We start from the raw sequence: 19,789 nt of genomic DNA, 5'->3' as shown, positions 1-19,789 counted from the left end.
GGGAAGGCAGGACAGGCCCGGGGGGAATCCTGGTCTCTCTGTATTAGCCCAAGGGGCTGGGCTGAGATTAGAGGGTTAATAAACTTGATGGGAGACACACGTGACTGGATCCCTAGTGGTTTAGTCAGGCTGACTGGGTTTTTCCGGGGGGGGGGGTGTTGCGATCCCTCCCCACTCTGAGCTCAAAATCAGCGCCGCGGCTGAGTCCCCGCAGCCCCGTTATCTGCCAGCCATGGAGGCGCAGGGCTGCCTCTCCTTCTGCCCGACCGCACCCCCGCCACCTCCCGCAGGCAAAGCCCCCCCAGCCCCAGGCCTGCAGCGGCGCATCTTCCAGGGTAACCAGAAGCTACCGACCCTCCCTCAGCATCACCCGCTTCCCTCGCAGCAGCAGCGGCTCAGCCCCAGGCCGGGCCGCTACCCGGACACTTACCCTCCAGCCCAGGAGAAAGCGGCCCACAAATACCTGGAGTCCCCCAGCCCGGGCCACCACGCGCTGTCTGTCAACGGGAAGGCTTTCTACCAGGCTGTGGCAGAAGGTAAAGGGGGGTCCGGGCCCTGCACTGGCCTCCCGGGGGCCTGAACAGCCAGGGGTGGGTACGAACGCCCGTGCTGGGAGCTAAGGTGGCCTTGCGCACAGGCACCGAGGGCCAGGGCTGGGGCAGCAGGACGCGGCGAGAGGGGGACTGTATGACCTGAACCAATCCCCCTGAACAGTGCTCCAGGGCCACTCCTGGGCTGGAGTGGGAAAGCCTTTTATTGAACGCGTGGCCATCTGTTTCTCAGCTCTCCCCTTCCGTCCTGGGATAGCGCTTCCCTTCTCTCTCTCTCTCTTTATTTCTTGTATGGCTGTTTCTTTCCTTCTATCTTGTCTCTCTTTCCTGAGCTGTTTCTTCCTCTCGTTTCTCTTTCTTGTACGTCTGTCTCCTTCTTTCTTGTATGTGTTTCTTTCTTATCGCTATCTCCTTGTCTTTCCTGTCCTCCCTTCGTTCTCTTTCTGTCTTATCTCTCTCTTCTCCCTTCCTTGTATGTTTCTTTCTTTCGTTCTTTATTTCTTTCTTGTGCGCCTCTTTTTTTTCTTTCCTTGTATGTTCCTTTCTTTCATCTCTCTCTCTCTTTCTCTCATACTTCTTCTTTCTCTTCGCGTTTTCCCTCGGAGCCAAGTGATTGTATTTCAGGCACTATACAAATGTTCTACGCTTTTCTCTCATTGCTTTCTAGAGCAATAAGCAGCTCATATGAACATGTGCAATCTGCCCCCCCCCCATTGTAGAACTGTCCCGTTTTCTCCTCATTTCATTCGGTTAAAGGGTCGATGCTGCATCCCCAGGCAAATCTCCCGTTGAAGCCAACCCTGAGTCAGCGCTGCCAGGTCGGGGTTTCAAAGGGATCTCCGAACAAGTTGCAAATTTCCACCGCTAGCTTGAAAGGGGATGGGGGGATGCGTGACAGAAGAACAGAGGATGTATTTGAAGTTAAAATTGAAAAATAAACTTTGTTTGTCAGTTCGCAGAAATTCCCCCTAATACTCCCAGGAGAGCTATGTTCTCCCCCGATTCTCCTTAGCATCGCAAGCACCAAATTTTATAATCCTCAGAGGATCAGACTTCCTCAATTTTTTAAGAAATACTTTTTAGAAAACGCATTGCAAAGAAAGATATTTTACATATTATTTCTGGATCATTCTTCTTTCTTTTGTCTCTTTCTATTTGGCTTCTATACAGTCCAGGCGTTTATTCTGTAATCAGCTAGCTGGGAAATCGAAGGAACCGAAGCAAAAGTATTTTTTTCTCCATATTGTGCGGACTTCAATCGTTTCTTTTTCATTTCTTTATTTGTGTGTTTTAAAATTCACTTTTTAAAATGTCTAAACTATTTTTAAAAGCCCTTCCTGACATGCTGGAAAAGTTCTTTCCTTCATCTTTATACTTTAATTCTAGTTATCTGTCCCTCAATGGTGATTTTCTTTCCTTTTCATCTATCGAGCTAAATGTTTACATATTTGTTGGATTTTAAAAATAATCGGTCATAGACACAAAAGTTTCCCCTCCGCCCCCAATGTGCTGCAATATTAAATTTGGCAAAAGGTATATTGGGAAACAAAGGAAAACAGAGACATGTCTTTTGGTGACTGAATGTTGCCTATGATTTAACAAGGCGAAATGAGCTAGATCAATATATCTAGAGGTCAGTTTTCGTTTATGGACCCAGGGCAGCAGCCAGGTTAGCCTAAATTCTTTACTATTCCACTGTTAAGCAACACCATGATCAAAATGGTGCTTAACAGTAGATGTGTGAACATACTGGGGTTTATTATCATCATGATAATCACCTGTGATTTGCAAAGCTGCATAAACCATGCAGCCAAATATTATCGAAATTCAGTAGGGATTGCGCTCCTACCAGCCGCCCGCGCGCAAAGATTTACGCACGTGCTTAATTTTACACGCAACGGGTGAAATCCTGATCCCAGTGAAATCAACCGAGAGTTTTGCCATTGACTTCAGCGAGGGCAGAATCTCTCCATTATAGGACAGCTCCGGCCCCAGTGTAAATCAGTCACAAAGTTTCCATTGACTTCAGCGGCGCAGGGTCAGATTTGGCGAATCGCTCCGTTGAAGTCAATGAAACAGTGGGCAAAGCGAGTAGGTGTTCGGACTTCTTTGAGAATCCGGCCGTGTTGGCGCGGGCTTTACCCGGAGAAATAAGAAAGGAATATTGTACATCTATAGACGTACAGTGCCTGTAATTTCTACTGAAAACTGTTGGAAGGAACTGGATGGCGATTGCTGGTCCTTTGATCCCGTGTAATAAACCCCTTGTATCTTCCTCGCTCAGCCAAGCAAACTGTTATTGAAGGTTATGGGAATAAGGAGCCTTATGGGGTCAAATCCGGGCTCCCCTGGAGTCAATGGGATTTTTACCATCGACTTCGATGCAGTCAGGATTTCACCGCAGTCTGTGTGAAACCCGGGCGCTGCTTTCTTTTTTTTAGCGCAATGATTTTCTCCACCAGCAAAGAGGGCCGTTCCAGGAGCTGAGCAGGGCAAAAGGAGAGGGGGGAAATCAGTGCAGAAAATAAAGAATGGGGAAAGCTGAGGCTGGGGGCGGGGTGGGTTGTAAAAGTTTGTAAAAGTTCCGCGCTTCTTGGCAATCGGACGAAGCTTTCGAGAGAAGAGAAGCTACTTTCCCGTCCTGCCAATTCGTCGCTCGCGTCTGTGGCCTTGTCTTTTCCTCGGATAATAGGCATTTGGGGCGCCATTAAAAATCCCCCTCTTTATACGCTCAGTTTACTGCCCAAGAGGATTCGGGCAGAGAGGGGTTAAAACACGGAAGGCGACTAAACGGCGTTCTAATGCTTTGAAAATCTGCAAAGCCCCTTCGGATCCTTTGGCCTGAAAACCATTCTGGACATTAATGCCTGGTGATCTATAGCGTTAGATAATGAGGAATCCAAGCCTACCAGTGTGCAAGCCAAAACACACCGCTGGGGGATAATCATCTAATCTACAATAGGATTGTTTTTATCCTATTATTATTTACTAATACCTAGCTCTTAAAAATAACCAGACTTGAAACTGATAAAACACGAACACGCTATACATGAAGGATAATACTCTACGGACATTAATGCTACCAGGGCAACCTAATAAAGGGCAAATAACAGATAATATAACGACACCTACCAACACAGTGAACTTTGAGGATGCTTTTGACAGTAGGAAAATAAGAACAGAATAAATAACAAACAATATATTACACTGCTAAAATAATTATCCAGTATAATAATAATCAAATGCTAATTAATTATAACAATGACTATTGCACTGATGTTAAAATAATCGAATAACAAAACATCATCAATGAGTTTCAGCCATAACAATACAGTTATTGTTATTCTATCACTCAATTTTCACCTTTAAATAACCTCTGGACTTCACTGTCACTTATTAATTACTGTTGTGCTTAAAAAGTGGCTGTGAATTCCAACGGTTAATGATCAGTTATTGTTATTATTGAAGTGGCTGTGAGTTCCAACGGTTAATGATCAGTTATTGTTATTATTAAAGTGGCTGTGAGTTCCAACGGTTAGCTCGCGGTGAAAATGCAGCGTAATGAAATCAAATCATACTTCTACATCTTACCGAAAGGACTGCCCTGGGATTGGGTCAGGTGTGTCAGTATTGTTGGATTCCCACACGTCTACCCAGCCTGCCCTACCTGCAATTCTTACAACCCCCCGTAAATCCTTTCCCTTCAGATGAGTTTTAAACCCCGTTTCCCATCCCCGCGGCCCAGTCATAGATCCTGGTCCCGCTGCTGAAATCAAAGGAAGAAAACGGGGCATTTGTTGAATCTTTCGTTAAAGCTCATTTATCAGGCCCGAGGCGGAAGAGCAGGAGCCGCTCCCAGTCGCCCCAGAGTCTGCAAAACACAAAAGCAGCTCGGGCTTATTGTCCCCACGCTGATCCGCAAAGCTGGGGAAGATAGCCCCGTTCCTTGGGCCAAAGAAGCAAGTATTTCATTCTGCGTTTTCTCCTTGCTTTGTGTGCTCACCTAGGGCTATAAACTTCCCAAATCAACACTCTCTCCTAGCGTAGAACGAGTTACTTGCTGCAGGATCTAGCATCTGTGCGTCTAAATGACATCCACGCAAATCAGAGACCATTCGAATCCCATTTGGAAGAGCAGTGCCAATATTTTGGTTATAAGCCTTCCTGTTTCTGCGGCTCCCCTATTTAGAAACGATTTTTCAGCGGCTGAATTAATTTCAAACCTCTATGTACGTCTATATATTATGAATTTCCGTGTAGTAATGTCTGTCCATATTTATATCACATCTACACATACAATTCTGTAAAGCCTCAATCTCTCTCGGTCTAAAGCCAACCAAATATATGTAAAGGGATAAATAATCCTTCAGCTGAAAATAATTTATGGCTCATGCAAAGTCAGAAATTTCGCTGTATTATAGGTAGAGGTTAGTTCGTGTTTATGGAGTCAAAATGCTGTCATTGCTCCTGCTGAATTTTATTTGGATTTGATCTTTTATTGTGTGCACACACTTGCACTTATCTATACATATGTACACGTAGCGATCCATCTCAAATGATGCGATAGATTAGGTAGCTATTAGTGCTGGTCAAAAATGCTGATTTTTTTTCCCACCAAAAAAATGATCAAACAAAACGAGACATTTTAATTTCATTTGATCATTTGGGGGGATTTTTCTTGTTTTTGATAAAGCAAAAACTGGTGGTGGGGGGAGTAATTTGAAAACAAAAGTTTCGGTTTTGGGTTTCTCATGGGGGAGGGAGCCCAAGCAGATTTCTTTTAACTCAAACTAACATTTCTCATGATCATTTTAGTTTCAGTTAAAAAAATCAATTTTCGTGGGGGGAAAATGGTTCAATGAAAATATTTCCAGCCGCTGATTTATAGACAGGGGCACTTCTCTGCGAAAGGCAGCTCTCCGTCTGTGTGTTTTACATTGATCCCAAGCGCACAGTAAATCTGTTTCATTTTACTGTCATTTCCCCCTTCTCTTTCATCGGACTCACTTAACACCCTGACACTTACCTCCTAAATTAGCCTAGGTGAGGATTACTAAAAACTCATCCCTGAAATGAAAGGCCCCCGAGCTTCTCTAAGCACAACATAAATTCTGAGGGGCAGGGGAGAATCTTTCTGCGAGTCTCCAATGGACTGTCTTGAAACATTTAGTTCTTAAAGGCAAATGTGTGGCAATCCCCAGCCCTTGATTTCCTTCCCTGCGAGACAGGGTCAGCTGTAGGAAACTATTCTACGTGGCCCTTCATGTCTGCGCCCTTTGAATCTAGCCCTCCTGATAAAAAACACAGTTTGAGCTTAATTAGAAGCAGTTGGAATAGATGGACTCCTGTAGACTCGCAGGCAGCGGGCTGTGTAAACAACTCTGCCCCTGAGAAAGGGGAAACAGGTACGACAAAGGGGGGTGGGCGGGAGAGAAAAGTTCCGGATGGAAGAAAAATGGCAGCCCCCTCCCCGCTGTGAGGAGACAACTGTAGTCAGAGCTTTACCTCGCGGTCGCAGCGCTGAGCCCCCAAATCATGTTCTCAGCTCCCCCTTTAAAACGGGGGAAGTTTCTGGTAGAGGCGAATCTTCTGCCCAGGCTCGCTGGGGTTAGTCGCTGAGGAGGGGTCGGGGGTGGGGGCAGAAACGGGCCCTCCAGTGAGGAGGAACAAGCGAGCGATTTAAAGGAGGGAGATTGAGAAAGTTTGAGAGTTTCCTCCTTTCTTCTCTCCTCTTCGTCCCCAGAGCTGATCTCTCTCATGCGTGGTGGCTTCCTTGCTTGTCTTTTTGGTACAAAAGCAAGTCGGGGAATTACAGCTGTCCCTGGGATTTAGCAAGGACAGACGCAAAGCTCCAGGGCCCATAAGAGTCCTGGGCAGAAATCATTCAGCCCCTGATGACTTTTCTGCTCCGTTTATTTCCCCAGCGACCCACGAGATTGGGTGGGACGTACAACAGCAAAACCCCTCTCTGATTTTTGCTTTGGCCAAGGAAGGAATTTAGTAGTCATGAGAAATTGACTAGGTGAAACTGACAAGGTTTGATGCCTGGTTAGTCCACAGGCTGGATGTGGGCAGGTCAAGGTCTCTTATGCGCCCAGATACCGCGGTGATGGCTGCCTATACAGGGCCGTATCACACTTCCCTTGCAGCTGATCACATTTCTCCCCCGCCCCCCATCACGGCGGAAGAGTTTCTTTCTTGCCCCATCCCTTGAATAATGGTCTCCGAGTTTTTCCACTTTAACCCAAGAATTGTGCAGTTGGTCCCCAGCGGCTAACGCCGCCAGCTTCACAGCCTGTCTGTCTTTTCCGGGTCAGGTATCCCATCGAACACGCACAGAGAAATCTCTAGCACGATCTAGCCACTTCTCTCATCTGTGATTTTTTTTATTACCCTTCCTCCCTCTTTCTGTCGATTGATTGATTGATTGATTTAGGGTGTGTTGCTGTGTATAAACCCTCAGATCCCATGACGATGGGATGCGTGTTAAATAGAAGCAGCTGAAGAAAAACGGCAGAATCGTTTTGTTGATCAGATTTTGTGGGAGAAGGCATCACCGCATGAACCTAATTTTTGGGATCAGTTCAGCCCAAACATCTTTCCCTGCCCAACAGAACAATCTCCCATCTCTTTACATAACAGTTGGGGGTCATCCTCTCGTTCTGAATTTAAAAATAGAATCTCAGCTAAGGGCATTTCTAAATTTTGTCTCCTGAATGTTTGCCTCTGATGCTACCTTGGGAAATAAAATTGAGAAAAGCCGTTACCTTTATTTTTAGCCATCCCAGGTATCTAATTTCATTGCTATATCTGTAGCTATTTCTTTGAAATAGCTAGGTAAACATAGCTGTGGAGAAAGGAGAGAAAGATCGCTAAAGTGTCTTGTTGTCTACCTCCAGAGAAAATATTTCCCGTGGTGGGAATTAATCAAAACAAACTGACTCAGATTCGGCTGTTGGGATAAACCCCAAATTGGTTTCATTAAGGGGAAAAAAATCCCTAAATAAACCCACTTCCTAGTCCGGGGAGAGAAGGAGCCGCTTCGAATTAGAAACCGTTGAAGAGGAAGGAGAAAAAGGGAAGGCGCTGGGTTCCTATCTACGTGCAAGAATTCCGATCGATTGAGTTTTGTAAATTAATTCAAGACATCGAGTTAAAAGAAAGAGTCGGCCTTCCCTTTTCAGGTTTAGGTGCAAGATCCCGACTCTAGATCCGGTGTAAATTCGGACCTTGGAAGGCCATTCTAGTTCTCCAGAAACTCTCGGGTGTCCTTGATTTGTTAAATTAGGTAGAGGAAAGAAATGGGAATTTGGGTAGGGTGCTGAGAACGCAGCGAACAAACCAACCGGCTGACAAGCCAGGAAAGGAAGAGAGAAACGATAGGAGAGGAAAAGAAGAGAAGGGGAACGGAGCAAGAAAAGACAGAAAGAGGCTACAATGGGTCAGTTAAATTAATCTCGTGCAGTATTTCAAGGTAAACTTTCTGCTTAGGTGGTTCGAAGCGGGCTGGGGTCAATCACTTTCCAGCAGATATTTGAAAGGAACTTTCTCTCCAGCCCCTTCGCTCCCAGCTGCTCAGCCAGACCGTTCTGCCTCTAACCCTAGCGCCAGCGGCCACCCTGCAGCACCCCCGTCCCCTTGGCTGAGTCCTGTGTGAGCCCAGCTAAAAAACAAACCACTGGGACTGAACAGGGATAGTCCGCAAGGAAGGAACCAGGCACCAGACCGGACTCTTGTACAGGATCCGTCCCACACAGTCTATACAGGATCCAGGGACCCTCCCATTCAATCCATACAGATTACCAGGTTGTCCCACACAATCGATACAGGCTCAAGCAGGGTCGGCTTTAGGAAGTGCGGGGCCCAATTCGAACATTTTTTGCAGGGCCCTGGCAGGGATGACTAAAAAAAAAACCGTATTAAAAAAAGCCTTTCATTTCTTAGCAGCCAGTTCCCTGTAAAAAGTTCTGATTTAAGGGATGTGCCACAGTATGTTTTTTTTGTACCAATAGGGTTACCATACATCCGTATTTTTAAAAATTCCTCCCAGATGGCGATTTAAGAACCAAAAAGCTGGACATGTCCAGGAAAATACGGATGTATGTTAACCCTACCTAAAGTTCTTTTTAAAAAGATGGGCCTGAACTAGAAAAGAGCTCCGTTTCACATGTATGGATCCCCACCACTCCCTGGGGGTGTGCTAGGGTGACCAGATGTCCCAATTTTATAGGAACAGTCCTGATTTGGGGGTCTTTTTCTTATATAGGATCCTACTACTTCCCACCCTATTCCAAGTTTTCACACTTGCTGTCTGGTCACCCTAGGGTGTGCACATGTGTGGGTCACAGCTGCTCACTGCCCCTCTCATTGCAGCAGGTGTGCAGGGTTACTGCCCTGGGAACTGCAGGGCACTAGTGAACATGGGGCTGGCTGGAGGCAGGGCAGGGGCTGACTGGAGGTAGCATCTGGCTGCAAGCAGGGCAAGGCCTGCGGGGCTGGCTGCAGACAGGGCAGGGGGTGCAGGACTGGCTGCAGATAGGCTGGCTGCAGGCAGGGCAGGGGGTGTGGGACTGGCTGCAGGCAGGGCAGGGGGTGTGGGACTGGCTGCTGACAGGGGCTGGCTGCAGGCAGGGGGATGTGGGGTGGGGTGGGCTGGTTGGCTTCAGGCAAGGGGGTGCGGCAGGGGTTGGCTGGAGACAAGGCAGGGGGTGTGGGGCTGGTGCGGGCAGGGCAGGGGGTGTGGGGCTGGTGCGGGCAGGGCAGGGGGTTCAGCAGGGGCTGGCTGCGGGCAGGGGTGTGGGTACAGGGGGTACAGCCTACCCTGTACGGCAAGTGACCCCTCGTCCTCCTCCACCAAGGTAGCAGCAGCAGCCCAGGGCTCGGGGGCTATTTAAAGGGCCTGTGGCTCCCTTGCTTCCACCGCCCCAGCCCTTTGAATAGCCGCGGGAGCCCTGAGGAAGCGGCAGGGCTCCAGGGGCTATTCAAAGGACCGGGACAGCAGAGGCAGCTGGAGCCCCCTGCTATCCCAAGGCTCTGGGGGTTATTTAAAGGGCCTGGGGCTCCCCTGCTTCTACCACTTCAGCCCTTTAAATAGCTGTGGGAGCCCTGGGAAAGTGGTGGGGCTCTGGGGGCTATTTAAAGGGCCAGGGCGGTAGAAGCAAAGGGAGCCCCAGACTTTTTAAATAGCCCCCAAGGCTCCAGCAGTGGGGCTCTGGTGGCAGTTTAAAGGGCCTGAGGCTCCAGACCCTGCTGGGAGCCCCAGGCCCTTTAAATTGCCCCCTGGGGAAGCTGGGCCACCCTGGTACAGTGCACCGGCAGGGCTTGGGTGTGGGACCCTCTTAGGCGCGGGGCCCGATTCGGGGGAATTGGTTGAATTGGCCTAAAGCCGGCCCTGGGCTCAAGGGTCTGTCGCATTCAGTCTACACAGGATCCATCCCATACAGTCTATACAGGATACCGGGTCATCCCACACAATCTATACAGGGTTAAGGTTCTGTTCCATTCAATCTATCCCATACAGCCTATACACGATCAACGGTCTGTCCCCTTCAGTCTGTACAGGATCCATCTCATACAGTTTATACAGGAGCCAGGGTCCATCCCATTCAACCTATATGAGATACAGATAAGCAAAGAATATTGGGCCCGATCCTGACATCACTGAAGCCCACGACCCAAATCCCCATTTGCCCCCAGTGGTGCAGGATCAGGCCCAATATCAAGAAAGCAAGCATGGGTCAGTTAAAACTCTATGCCCTAGTGCCCCGTCTGCTGGAGAAAGAGACCATGATGTGGAGAGAAAACCCCAGAAGGTTGGATCCCACTAGGAAGGGAAAACATTCTCTAGAATGAAACCAGGACAGGAACTTCAGCCCCAGGGCTTCCTCTGTGTTTCCCCAGCCCCAACGTTCATGGCTTCCACATCTGCTGAGACCAGGTCCTCTTCCTCCCCTGGGCCCCTTTACCCCATTTTCACCCGCTGAGAGTCATAGCCTGCAGGTGAGTTGAACCAGGTGTGAGGAAAGCAGTTTCCTAGCAACTCCTTTCCCCTGAGGTACAGATGGGGTAAAATGTCTTGGGCCCTGCAGAGCCTGATGAAACGGCACCGAGTAGGTTAAATGGGATGGCATTGCAGCTTCAGGGTAGGCCCCACCGAGAACCCTGGATAACCAGGGAAAGCTTTGCCTGCCCACACTGGTAACAGTGCAGGGATTGAGGAGTCATCGAGATTCAGCACCCAGAATATTCCAGGCCTGACTCTTCAACACACGAGCCTTTCCCTGGAATGGGCAGGCCTTGTTGCTGTCCCCTTTGCAGCCTCCCTTATGCTGGTATTTTAGATTTTTGTTTCTGACCAAGAGCCAGGTCCTCGGCTGGCGAAAATCAACAACATTCCACTGATGGTTACAAAGCCAATTTCCACTAGCTGAGGAGCTGGTCCCAGAAGACCTTCCCCACTGGTGCAGTTCCCTCTTGTGTTCTGCTTGTCACTGTCGGCAGCCAAATCCGTGTGAAAGAGAACACTCCTGGCTTGCGGCTGGAAAAGGCAGCCCGAGTTCCTCTTTCAGTATGTGGCTCTGATTTATTCCCTCCAACACATTTCAGTACAAATTCCAGACATGGGGTGGGGAGAAAAAATGGAACACAAACATATTGCCCTAGATTCCCCAAGGGCTGTTTTCTATAAGGCAATTCCTCAAACGATGCAGGCTGGGAAATGGACACCCCAGGCGGTGCCGTTCAAAGGCGCTGGGATGGCTTTCATGGGGGAGTTCTTTCCAAATAGTTTCCGGAGAAAGATTTAGATCTTTGGGGAGCCCCTGGCCTCCAGCACATTTTCAACGGCGGTAGTTCAGGGGCTGCAAACTCAGGGCATGCAAGAACAGAGTCATCTCCATGAGCCAGGGTTGTGCAGCGTGTCTGTTTGCCGCCACACCAGCCAAGATTCTGCTCCATCGGTGGCAAGACAGATATTATGTCCAGCTGGCCTGGAGATGGAGAAAGGGTTGGGGGAAGCTCAGTAGGCATACTGGGACAATCTCATCTTGCTGGTGCTTCGGGACAGATCCTCAGTGGGTGTAAATAAGTGCAGATCCATTGAAACCATTGCTGATTTACACCCGCTGAGGATCTGGCCCTGCAGGTGCACTCTGCCTAATTCGTCTTGCTCCCTAGCCTCCATTCATCTCACCTACCTCCCTCACTCTTCATTTCACACCCCTGGCCTCCTACTTCAGTATCCCTCACCCATCCCACTGCTAAAGACTCAGAGACCCCTGCAGCAGCACACAGCTGGGCAAGCCCTGGAATGAATGGTTCTCTGTGCCCTCAATTCCTGTTGGAGGCAAGGGGATCGTAAATAATTGTCCTATATTCATAAGAACAGCCATACTGGATCAGACCTATGGTCCATCTATCCCAGTATCCTGTCTTCTGACTGTGGCCATCACCAGGTGCTTCAGAGGGAATGAACAGACAGGGCAATTATAGTGATCCATCCCCTGTGGTCCAGTCCCAGCTTCTGGCAAACAAGAGGCTAGGGACATTCAGAGCATGGCGTTGCATCTCTGCCCATCCTGGCTAATAGCCATTGATGGACCGATCCTCCATGAACTGATCTAATTCTTTTTTTAACCCAGTTATACTTTTGGCCTTTACAGCATCCCCCAGCAACAACTTTTACAAACTGATTGTGCGTTGCGTGAAGAATTGCACTTTCTGCAGCCTATTAATTTCATTGGGTGACCCCTGGTTCATGTGTTATATGACAGGATAAATAACACTTTCCCATTCACTCTCTCCACACCATTCCTGATTTTATAGACCTCTCTCATATCCTCCCCTGAGTTGTTTCTCTTCTAAGCTGAACAGTCCCAGTCTTTTTAATGTCTCCTCATGTGGAAGCTTTTTCTATCCCCTGATCATTCCTGTTGCCCTTCTCTGTACATTTTCCAATTCTAATCCCATCTGTTAAATTGACAGGAGATGCACATGTACCGTGCTCTAGGCCAATGCAGGTAACAGACTCTCTCTCTGTTTTAGATACATACATGGCTTCCATCACTTTAGTCCCCAAGTGCCTCACGCTCTTTAAGGGCTATTATCTCTATTTGACAGAAGGGGAACTGAGACCCAGGGCTGATTGACTTGCCCAAGGTCACACATAGAGGTCAGTGGCAGAGCAGAGAACTGAGCTCTGGTCTCCTGAGTCCCTGGGTACTAACCTAAAAGGGGTGTAAAACCTAGCCCTTCATTGGCTCCTCCCGGGAGAAAACCCAGGCCCCACTCGCTGGCTCTGAGCTTTCATCTATTCCCCAGCAGAGGAGTAGTCTTTCCGCTCTGGGTATGCTGCAATCGTTGGCAAGATGGATTTGGACCCACTATTTGTCCTTGTGTGTCTTCCCCCTTTTAGTGATTTCATCCACAAATCTCACCAGCCCTGCCTTCCCCGCCCCAAGGCTGAGCCATTCAATTGCCAGGAGTGCTTAATTCTTGCCTGATGGGGCACAGAGGAGATTTTCCCCCAGAGATACAGGCCCTAATCTCTCTGCACCCACCCCAGACCTGCGGTGCTGTTTCAGTATTTAATGGGGAACTTGGAAAAACGTGGGCTGCATTAATCTATTCAGAGCCACCAGCCAAACTCCTGGGTCCGAAATAGTTTAGCACATCCATAGAGAACAACGCTTGAGGGGTGGGGACAGTGGGCAACAGCATGGCTCTGTGATTCTTTAACCTACTGCTCTGTGTGTTCCCACTGCAGCCAGAGAGAAAAGCGCCAAAGGGCAGGGGTACCACCCCGTGCCCACAGACTGCAGAGCCCTGCTGGAAGAAGCCCCTGATCTCAGCTGCTCCCCGGCTGCGTCTCTGGGCAGTTTGAGGGAGCACATCTCCCCTGAGCTCAACGACACTATGGAGCTAGCCAAGAACAAGAACAAGAAGAGGAGGAACAGGACAACCTTCAGCACCTTTCAACTGGAAGAGCTGGAGAAAGTCTTCCAGAAAACCCATTACCCCGATGTGTATGCCAGGGAGCAGCTGGCACTAAGGACTGACCTAACAGAAGCCAGGGTTCAGGTAAGGGAATGAGAGGTGGGCAGGGTCATTTCTGCAAGGTCCTTTCCACAAAACAGTGACTTTTGCCTCCCTCCTAATAGTTTCACCTGGGATTGTACAAGCCGAGCAGGGGCAGGTCAGGTTGGTACTTGGACTGGAAGATTGCCAGGAGATGCTTACATAGTATCGGTGTTCCTTCTTCTATCTCTGCAACGAACCCAGCCTGGTGCTATAGGGCACTGGACTGCCAGCTTTGGAAAACTGAGGGGCACAGCCATTTGGGCTCATTAAATATCCCATTGTGGTATTTTGGCCGAGAGGAGGGTAGTTAATCCCAGCAGCCAGGGCAAATTCCAGTCTGGATAGTTATATTCTAACTGATCTTTCTCGAGCAATCATCTCATTTTATGAAATGGTTGGCATTGTGCAGGATCTAGGTACAAGTCTGTCTCCCTGAAGTCCTCCTGTATTTTCAGATGGCTCTGAAAGTCATCTTTACTTCTCCAAGAAGGTCAAGAAGCATTGCTGTAGTGTCTGCTGTTAAACATCTGCCACATTCCACTCCTATAATATCTTCTTCTCGACCAATTTCTGGAGCCCATTACAAGGTATCGTCAAATTACAACCCCATAATCGATGGGGACCACATCCTGAAAGAAATCTTCTCTAAACCCGCTCCTCTGGCTTCAAAACCCGCAGACTCACCAAGCTCACTATCAGAAGCAAGCTTCCCACAGACCAAGACACACCAAGTCAAGGCAGCACTAGACCCTGTCATAACAGATGCAAAACCTGCAGACATATCTCTGCTGCTGCAATGATAAATCCCCCCTCTCCCTCAACACACCTTTCAAGATCTCTGGGTCCTTCATATGCCTATCACAACATGGAGCGCACCTTAGTTGCATCAAATGCCTCAACAACTATGTGGATGAAACTAGACAAGCACTATGCTCTCAAATGAACTCACACAGAAAAATCATAAGAGACAAACCCACCCTGTCACTTATGGGTGAATACTTTTCACAAAACAACCACTCTATAGGTGACCTCTCAGTCCTTGTCCTCGAACCTGCACACCATCCAAAGACAAGCCTGTGAGCTTACATTTATCACTTTGGAAAACGCTAAAAGTCACGGACACGAGATTTAGGTCTCATTACAAAAATCTGTAACTCACTAACCTTCCTTTGTTCTCTGATTGTAGAGGTGTTAATTGCCCATTTCATCTTGAATAGTCTCTTGCAACATGTGTTAAATGCTTATGCTTACCGAGCTGTTCCATCTTGTATTTAGCTGTGAAACTTAAATTTCCCAGACCTGAGGAAGAACTTCGTGTGGCTCAAAAGCTTGTCGCTTTCAACAACAAAAGTTCGTCCAATAAAGGATACTACACCTCATCCACTTTGTCTCTCTCATATCCTGGGACCAAGATGGCTACAGCAACTCTGCAAACAAAGTTTAAGCCTTGGTCTTCTTGTTCAAGGTCTTTCTTTTAATAACAGCACTGTCTTGCACTTTTTTAGCACCACTCTAGCTTTTTTGCTGCCCCAAGCATGGCAGTCAGGCTGCCTTTGGCAGCTTGCCTGCAGGATGTCCCCGGTCCCGCAGATTCAGCAGCCTGCCTGCAGCAGGGCCGGCTTTAGGCTGATTCCCTCGATTCTCCCAAATCGGGCCTTGAGCCTAAGCGGGCCCCATGCTCACACCAAAGAGGGCCCCGCACCCTAAAGAAGAGAGCCTAACTTTTTAATTTTTACTCACCTGGCAGCGGTCCGGGTCATTGGCGGCATTTTGGTGGCGGGTCCTTCAGTGCCACGGAAGACCGGGAGCGAGTGAAGAACACACCAACAAAGTGCCACTGAAGACCCGGACTGCCGCCGGGTATTTGAATCAGGCCCCACGCTTCCTAAAGCCGGCCCTGGCATATGGGATGTCCCCGGTCCCGCGGCTTTGGTGTGCCCACTGCCGAATTGCTGTTGAATCTGCAGGACTGGCGAACCTCCCGCAGGCAAGCTGCCGAAGGCTGCCTGACTGCCGCCCTCACAGGGACTGGCAGGGTGCCCCCCAGGGCTTGCCACCCCAGGCATGTGCTAGAAGTGCTGGTGCCTGGAGATGCCGCTATATAGCACCTTTCAACCCATCTAAAGAGTTTCTACCCCTGGCATCCCCAGTACGTTCATAGGGACCAAACTGGAGTGGATAACTTATCCCGTCACCGAATGGAAGGAGACCTGGGCAAGCAGCCTGGAACAGCCCAGTCTTTCCCCTGGCACCCCCTTTACATCAGCAGGGTTAACGCTCCCCAGAGGTGCTCGCCTGTGGTTTCAGTCTCACGTTGGAAAGCCAGAAAAGTTGGCTTGCAGGAATGTCCACAGGAATGTGCAAAATGAAGTGAGTGCAAGTGATGATCGAAAGCAACAGGAGAAACTGGCGCTCAGAGCTACAAACACATCTGGACAGGAATCCACACAGCCTTGCTGCTCTGGCTATTAAATATCACTGCAGAGGACCAGCCAGTCTGCAAATGTAATGCTGGGTGAGGAAGAATGTCCTGTAAGTGGAGAGATGCAGACAGGGAATTGAAATATTCCACTGTGCCTGAGCCAGGGACTACACCAGGATGTACTTTGTCACCCAGCCTGTCACAGCTACAGGGTTTGCTGGAAAGCACATTCTGAGGCAGGATGGGTTCTGGGGAGAAGCTAGTGGTGTCCCCTGGTGGCAGCCTTCGTAGGAGACTAAGGAAAGAGTTGAAGCAAGCACTGGAGACAGTGTTACTCATCTGTGTGATGGAAAGGAGCCTGAGGTTGTTTGGTTTGGGGACAGAATAATAATAATTCCTAGCTTTTATAAAGCATTTTTCATCTAGAGACCTCAAAGCACTTTACAGAGGACAGTATCATTAATCCCATTTTACAGGTGGGGAAATTGAGGCACAGGGAGGTGAAGTGACTTGCCAGCTCAGGGCAGAAACGGATATAGACTTTAAAGGAATGGGACGTTGTTAGATGGGCATGGGGGGCCAGATCTGAAAGGGCCCAGAAATTGGTCCCAGGGTCTTGATTTGGCCTATTACACAGTTAGGAGCAGGTCAGAGAGTTCTAATCTGGATCTGAGTGGTTCAGGGACACCTGGATCCCAAACTAGGGCTTGGGTCCATCTCTAACACCCAGTGCTGCAGCTAGCGATATAAGCGAAGAGTCAGAAAGAGGTCAGCCAAGGAGCAGCCCTCCTAAATACAGACTCAGATGTTAAGCCCAGCAAAGTCCGTTATGACCATCTAGTCTGATCTTCTGCATAGCCAAGGGCAGAGATTGATTCCCTGCATCAAGCCCCTGTGAAGATAACTGCAACACTATCTTGGGAAATTTCCCTTAATGCAGTTATTTGAGGTGGTAACTAAAGTGCTAGCAACCTCAGAGAGGCACCTCCTGAGACAGCCCCCTGAAACCTTAGCATCTCTAGAGCCCATCAGAGACATGCTGCCAGCCTCTTGCTAGATATCACCAAACTGCAGTCATCTTCTGAGGCTAGCTCTGTCACCGCATCCCAAGACAGTGATGCCTGGACCATCAGATGGAGAACCGGCAGGTGCTTCCTCCGGGCAGAGGTTTGACCCCTGTGAATATACTCATTGTTAATGTACTGGAGTGCATCAGAATAGAAGCAGCTTGGGGAAATCTGAGACCCAGGAATGCATGAATGGAGGCTGTGTGTGTGGTAACCGCTTGTAGGCTGCAGCTATTCGTATGAAGCATCTGACTACTTCCAGAGGGTGTGTCCATACAACAGTCGCATGGCTACAGCATTGTGGATGCTTCCTACGGAAGAGTTTTCCCACCACTGTAAATAATTCACCTCTCTGCAAGGGAGTAGCTAGGTGGACAGAAGAATTCTTCCATCAACCTCATTGCATCTACAGTGAGGGTCAGATCAAGCTAACTATGTCACGACAAGGGTGAAATTTTTTCACAGCCCTGAGTGATGGAGCTAGGTCAACTTAATTTGTAGGCGTAGACAAGGCCGTAATGAGGATATAAAAATAAGTAGTCACCCCAGCAACCTGTGCTCTGTGTGTTATGGGAGAGAAAGGAGATCTTTCCCCTTTCTGCTGTTGTTTCTTAAGGTGAATTCAGTGCCAGTTAAAAGGCAAACAGCCCGGGAGACCGAAGTCCTTTTGTTATCCAGAGAGTAGGTACATCAAGCATAAGCTTGCTCCAAAGTCCATCTGACAGATGAGCCTCAGTGATGAACTGGAGGGACCAACCTCTGAGACTGCCAACAAGGGAGCGAGACAGCAACAGTAGTGGGGGCTACTTGTGTGCTATAGACGCCTGTCAGCTAGGAACCGAACCAACAGCCACCAGACACATGGTGGTAAAGGCTTTCAGACACTGCCAACCTGCACAGCATTGGATCTGCTGGCCACAAATGGAAGGGCTCCATGCCTCAGCAGCAACCTGCTGCTCACAGCGCTCACTCTTAAAGGAACAGTTTGACAAAGTGACTCACCAGCCAATAAGTTGCCTTGTGGCTGGGTCTCATGTTGGTGGTTTTTCCCACTCTGTAGCCTCACTGACCAGCCATTCAGGTCTGACAGTGGCAGGGGCAGCACTAGGCATTTTGCCGCCCCAAGCACGGCAGGCAGGCTGCCTTCGGCGGCATGCCTGGGGAGGGTCTGCTGGTCTTGTGGCTTCAGCGGACCTCCCACTGGCGTGCCTGTGGGAGGTCCGCCGAAACCGCAGGACCAGCAGACCCTCCGCAGGCACGCCGCCAAAGGCAGCCTGCCTGCCATCCTTGTGGCGCCGGCAGAGCACCCCCCGCGGCTTGCCACCCCAAGCACATGCTTGGCATGCTGGGGCCTGGAGCTGCCCCTGGACAGTGGCCCTTGGTCCCGTGACTCAGCCCTCCAGCCAGGTCAATTTCTAGTTGCACCCCTTCTGAGTTAAGGGGGAGACCTGTCCAGTACAGTCCAGTAGCTTTGTGCCAGGGCTCCAGCCTGACTCTAGGCCCACTATGACCCTTGCCCAGGCCTTTCCGTGGTGACCTATAGAGACTGGATTCCCCTACCTCTAGCCTGGGTTCCAGCCCAGGCCTCTGTAGCAGATGACTACGATCTGCTTCTTCTGACCTATTCCTTCTTCCTCAGGCTTCTTCCTACTGTGGCCCGTGTCTAGGCCTTTCCCCCCAGCCCTCGGAGGAACGGTAATACAGAGACAATGCAATAATAGCCCAAACATCTCTGGTCTCCTTCCTCTGGGGGGATACTGGATGAGCCATAGCCCTGCTCAGAATCCTCCAGGCAGTGTTTGCAGTAACCTTCTGCTAGCTTTGGCTCCACGGTGCTTCTTGCAGGGAGCTAGTGGGGAGAGATCCATCCTCATCTCTGGGCCCTCTCAACTGAACTTTTCCCTTTTAAGGCACCTCTCCTCCACGGTTGGCATGGCTAAGCCCAAAGCTGCTCCTTCAACCCCTTCTTGCCTGGTGTGGGGCTTGTACTCCCCATCACCAAACCACAATGGAAGTTAACTTTCTGGGACTAGCTGGTTTCATCTGGGCTAAGATAAGACTTGGGCTTAATCCTTTTGTCAGGTCACGGGTGGAAATGTGTTTGGTGGTCTTGTACCAACACCGAGTGGGACCAGAAATGAACCCAGGAGACCACCACGGAATCTAGAGCTCTGAATGGTCTCCATAAATGAAAACAATAGGGATGGGGCAGTTGCAGTGCCAGGCGAGGATCAAGGTGCACTGGCAGATGGAAGCTTGCCCAGCGCTCACCCTGCCAGGGCCTTTATCCCCTTGCTAAAAATCACATGTACCATATGGACCCATTTATAACTCAGATAGGAACCAATGCATGTGAGTACCCCATATTCCACTGCAGGGTCCCCTAAACCCACTTACCAGCCAAAGTAAACTTTGTGTTAATAAAGTGGCAGAGTCTGCTACACCATACAGCATATGCCAGTGGAACCCCCGGACGCTGCAGTGCCCTGTAAGGCCCAGCCACATGTCAACATAAGCCCCATATTCCTTGGATGTCTCCAATCTCCTGCCCCCTGTAAGGTCTTGGTAGGTCTAAACTTGATCACTTTCAGTTGGGTCCCTGCCGGGTCTGACCCTTGGCTGTTTCAGCATCTCTGTGTTGATTGACAGTCTCAGGTCACCTGGGATTTGCA

The 19,789-nt window shown here is 49.3% G+C and overlaps 1 protein-coding gene across 1 annotated transcript in view; it reads left to right on the top strand.

The window, feature by feature from the left end:
* The first annotated feature begins 232 nt into the window (after positions 1-232).
* The window catches only part of ALX3 (ALX homeobox 3), a 34,507-nt gene continuing 14,950 nt past the window's right edge, over positions 233-19,789 (top strand). Inside the window, exons 1-2 of the mRNA XM_030561204.1 lie at positions 233-536; positions 13,315-13,628. Of these exons, the coding sequence (XP_030417064.1) occupies positions 233-536; positions 13,315-13,628 (618 nt within the window). The remainder of the gene's footprint in view (positions 537-13,314; positions 13,629-19,789) is intronic.

The sequence above is a fragment of the Gopherus evgoodei genome, chromosome 4, assembly GCF_007399415.2.
Source record: "Gopherus evgoodei ecotype Sinaloan lineage chromosome 4, rGopEvg1_v1.p, whole genome shotgun sequence".
NCBI lineage: Eukaryota > Metazoa > Chordata > Testudines > Testudinidae > Gopherus > Gopherus evgoodei.
Note: the sequence above shows the minus strand (reverse complement) of the source record. Positions and strands in the feature narration are given on the sequence as shown.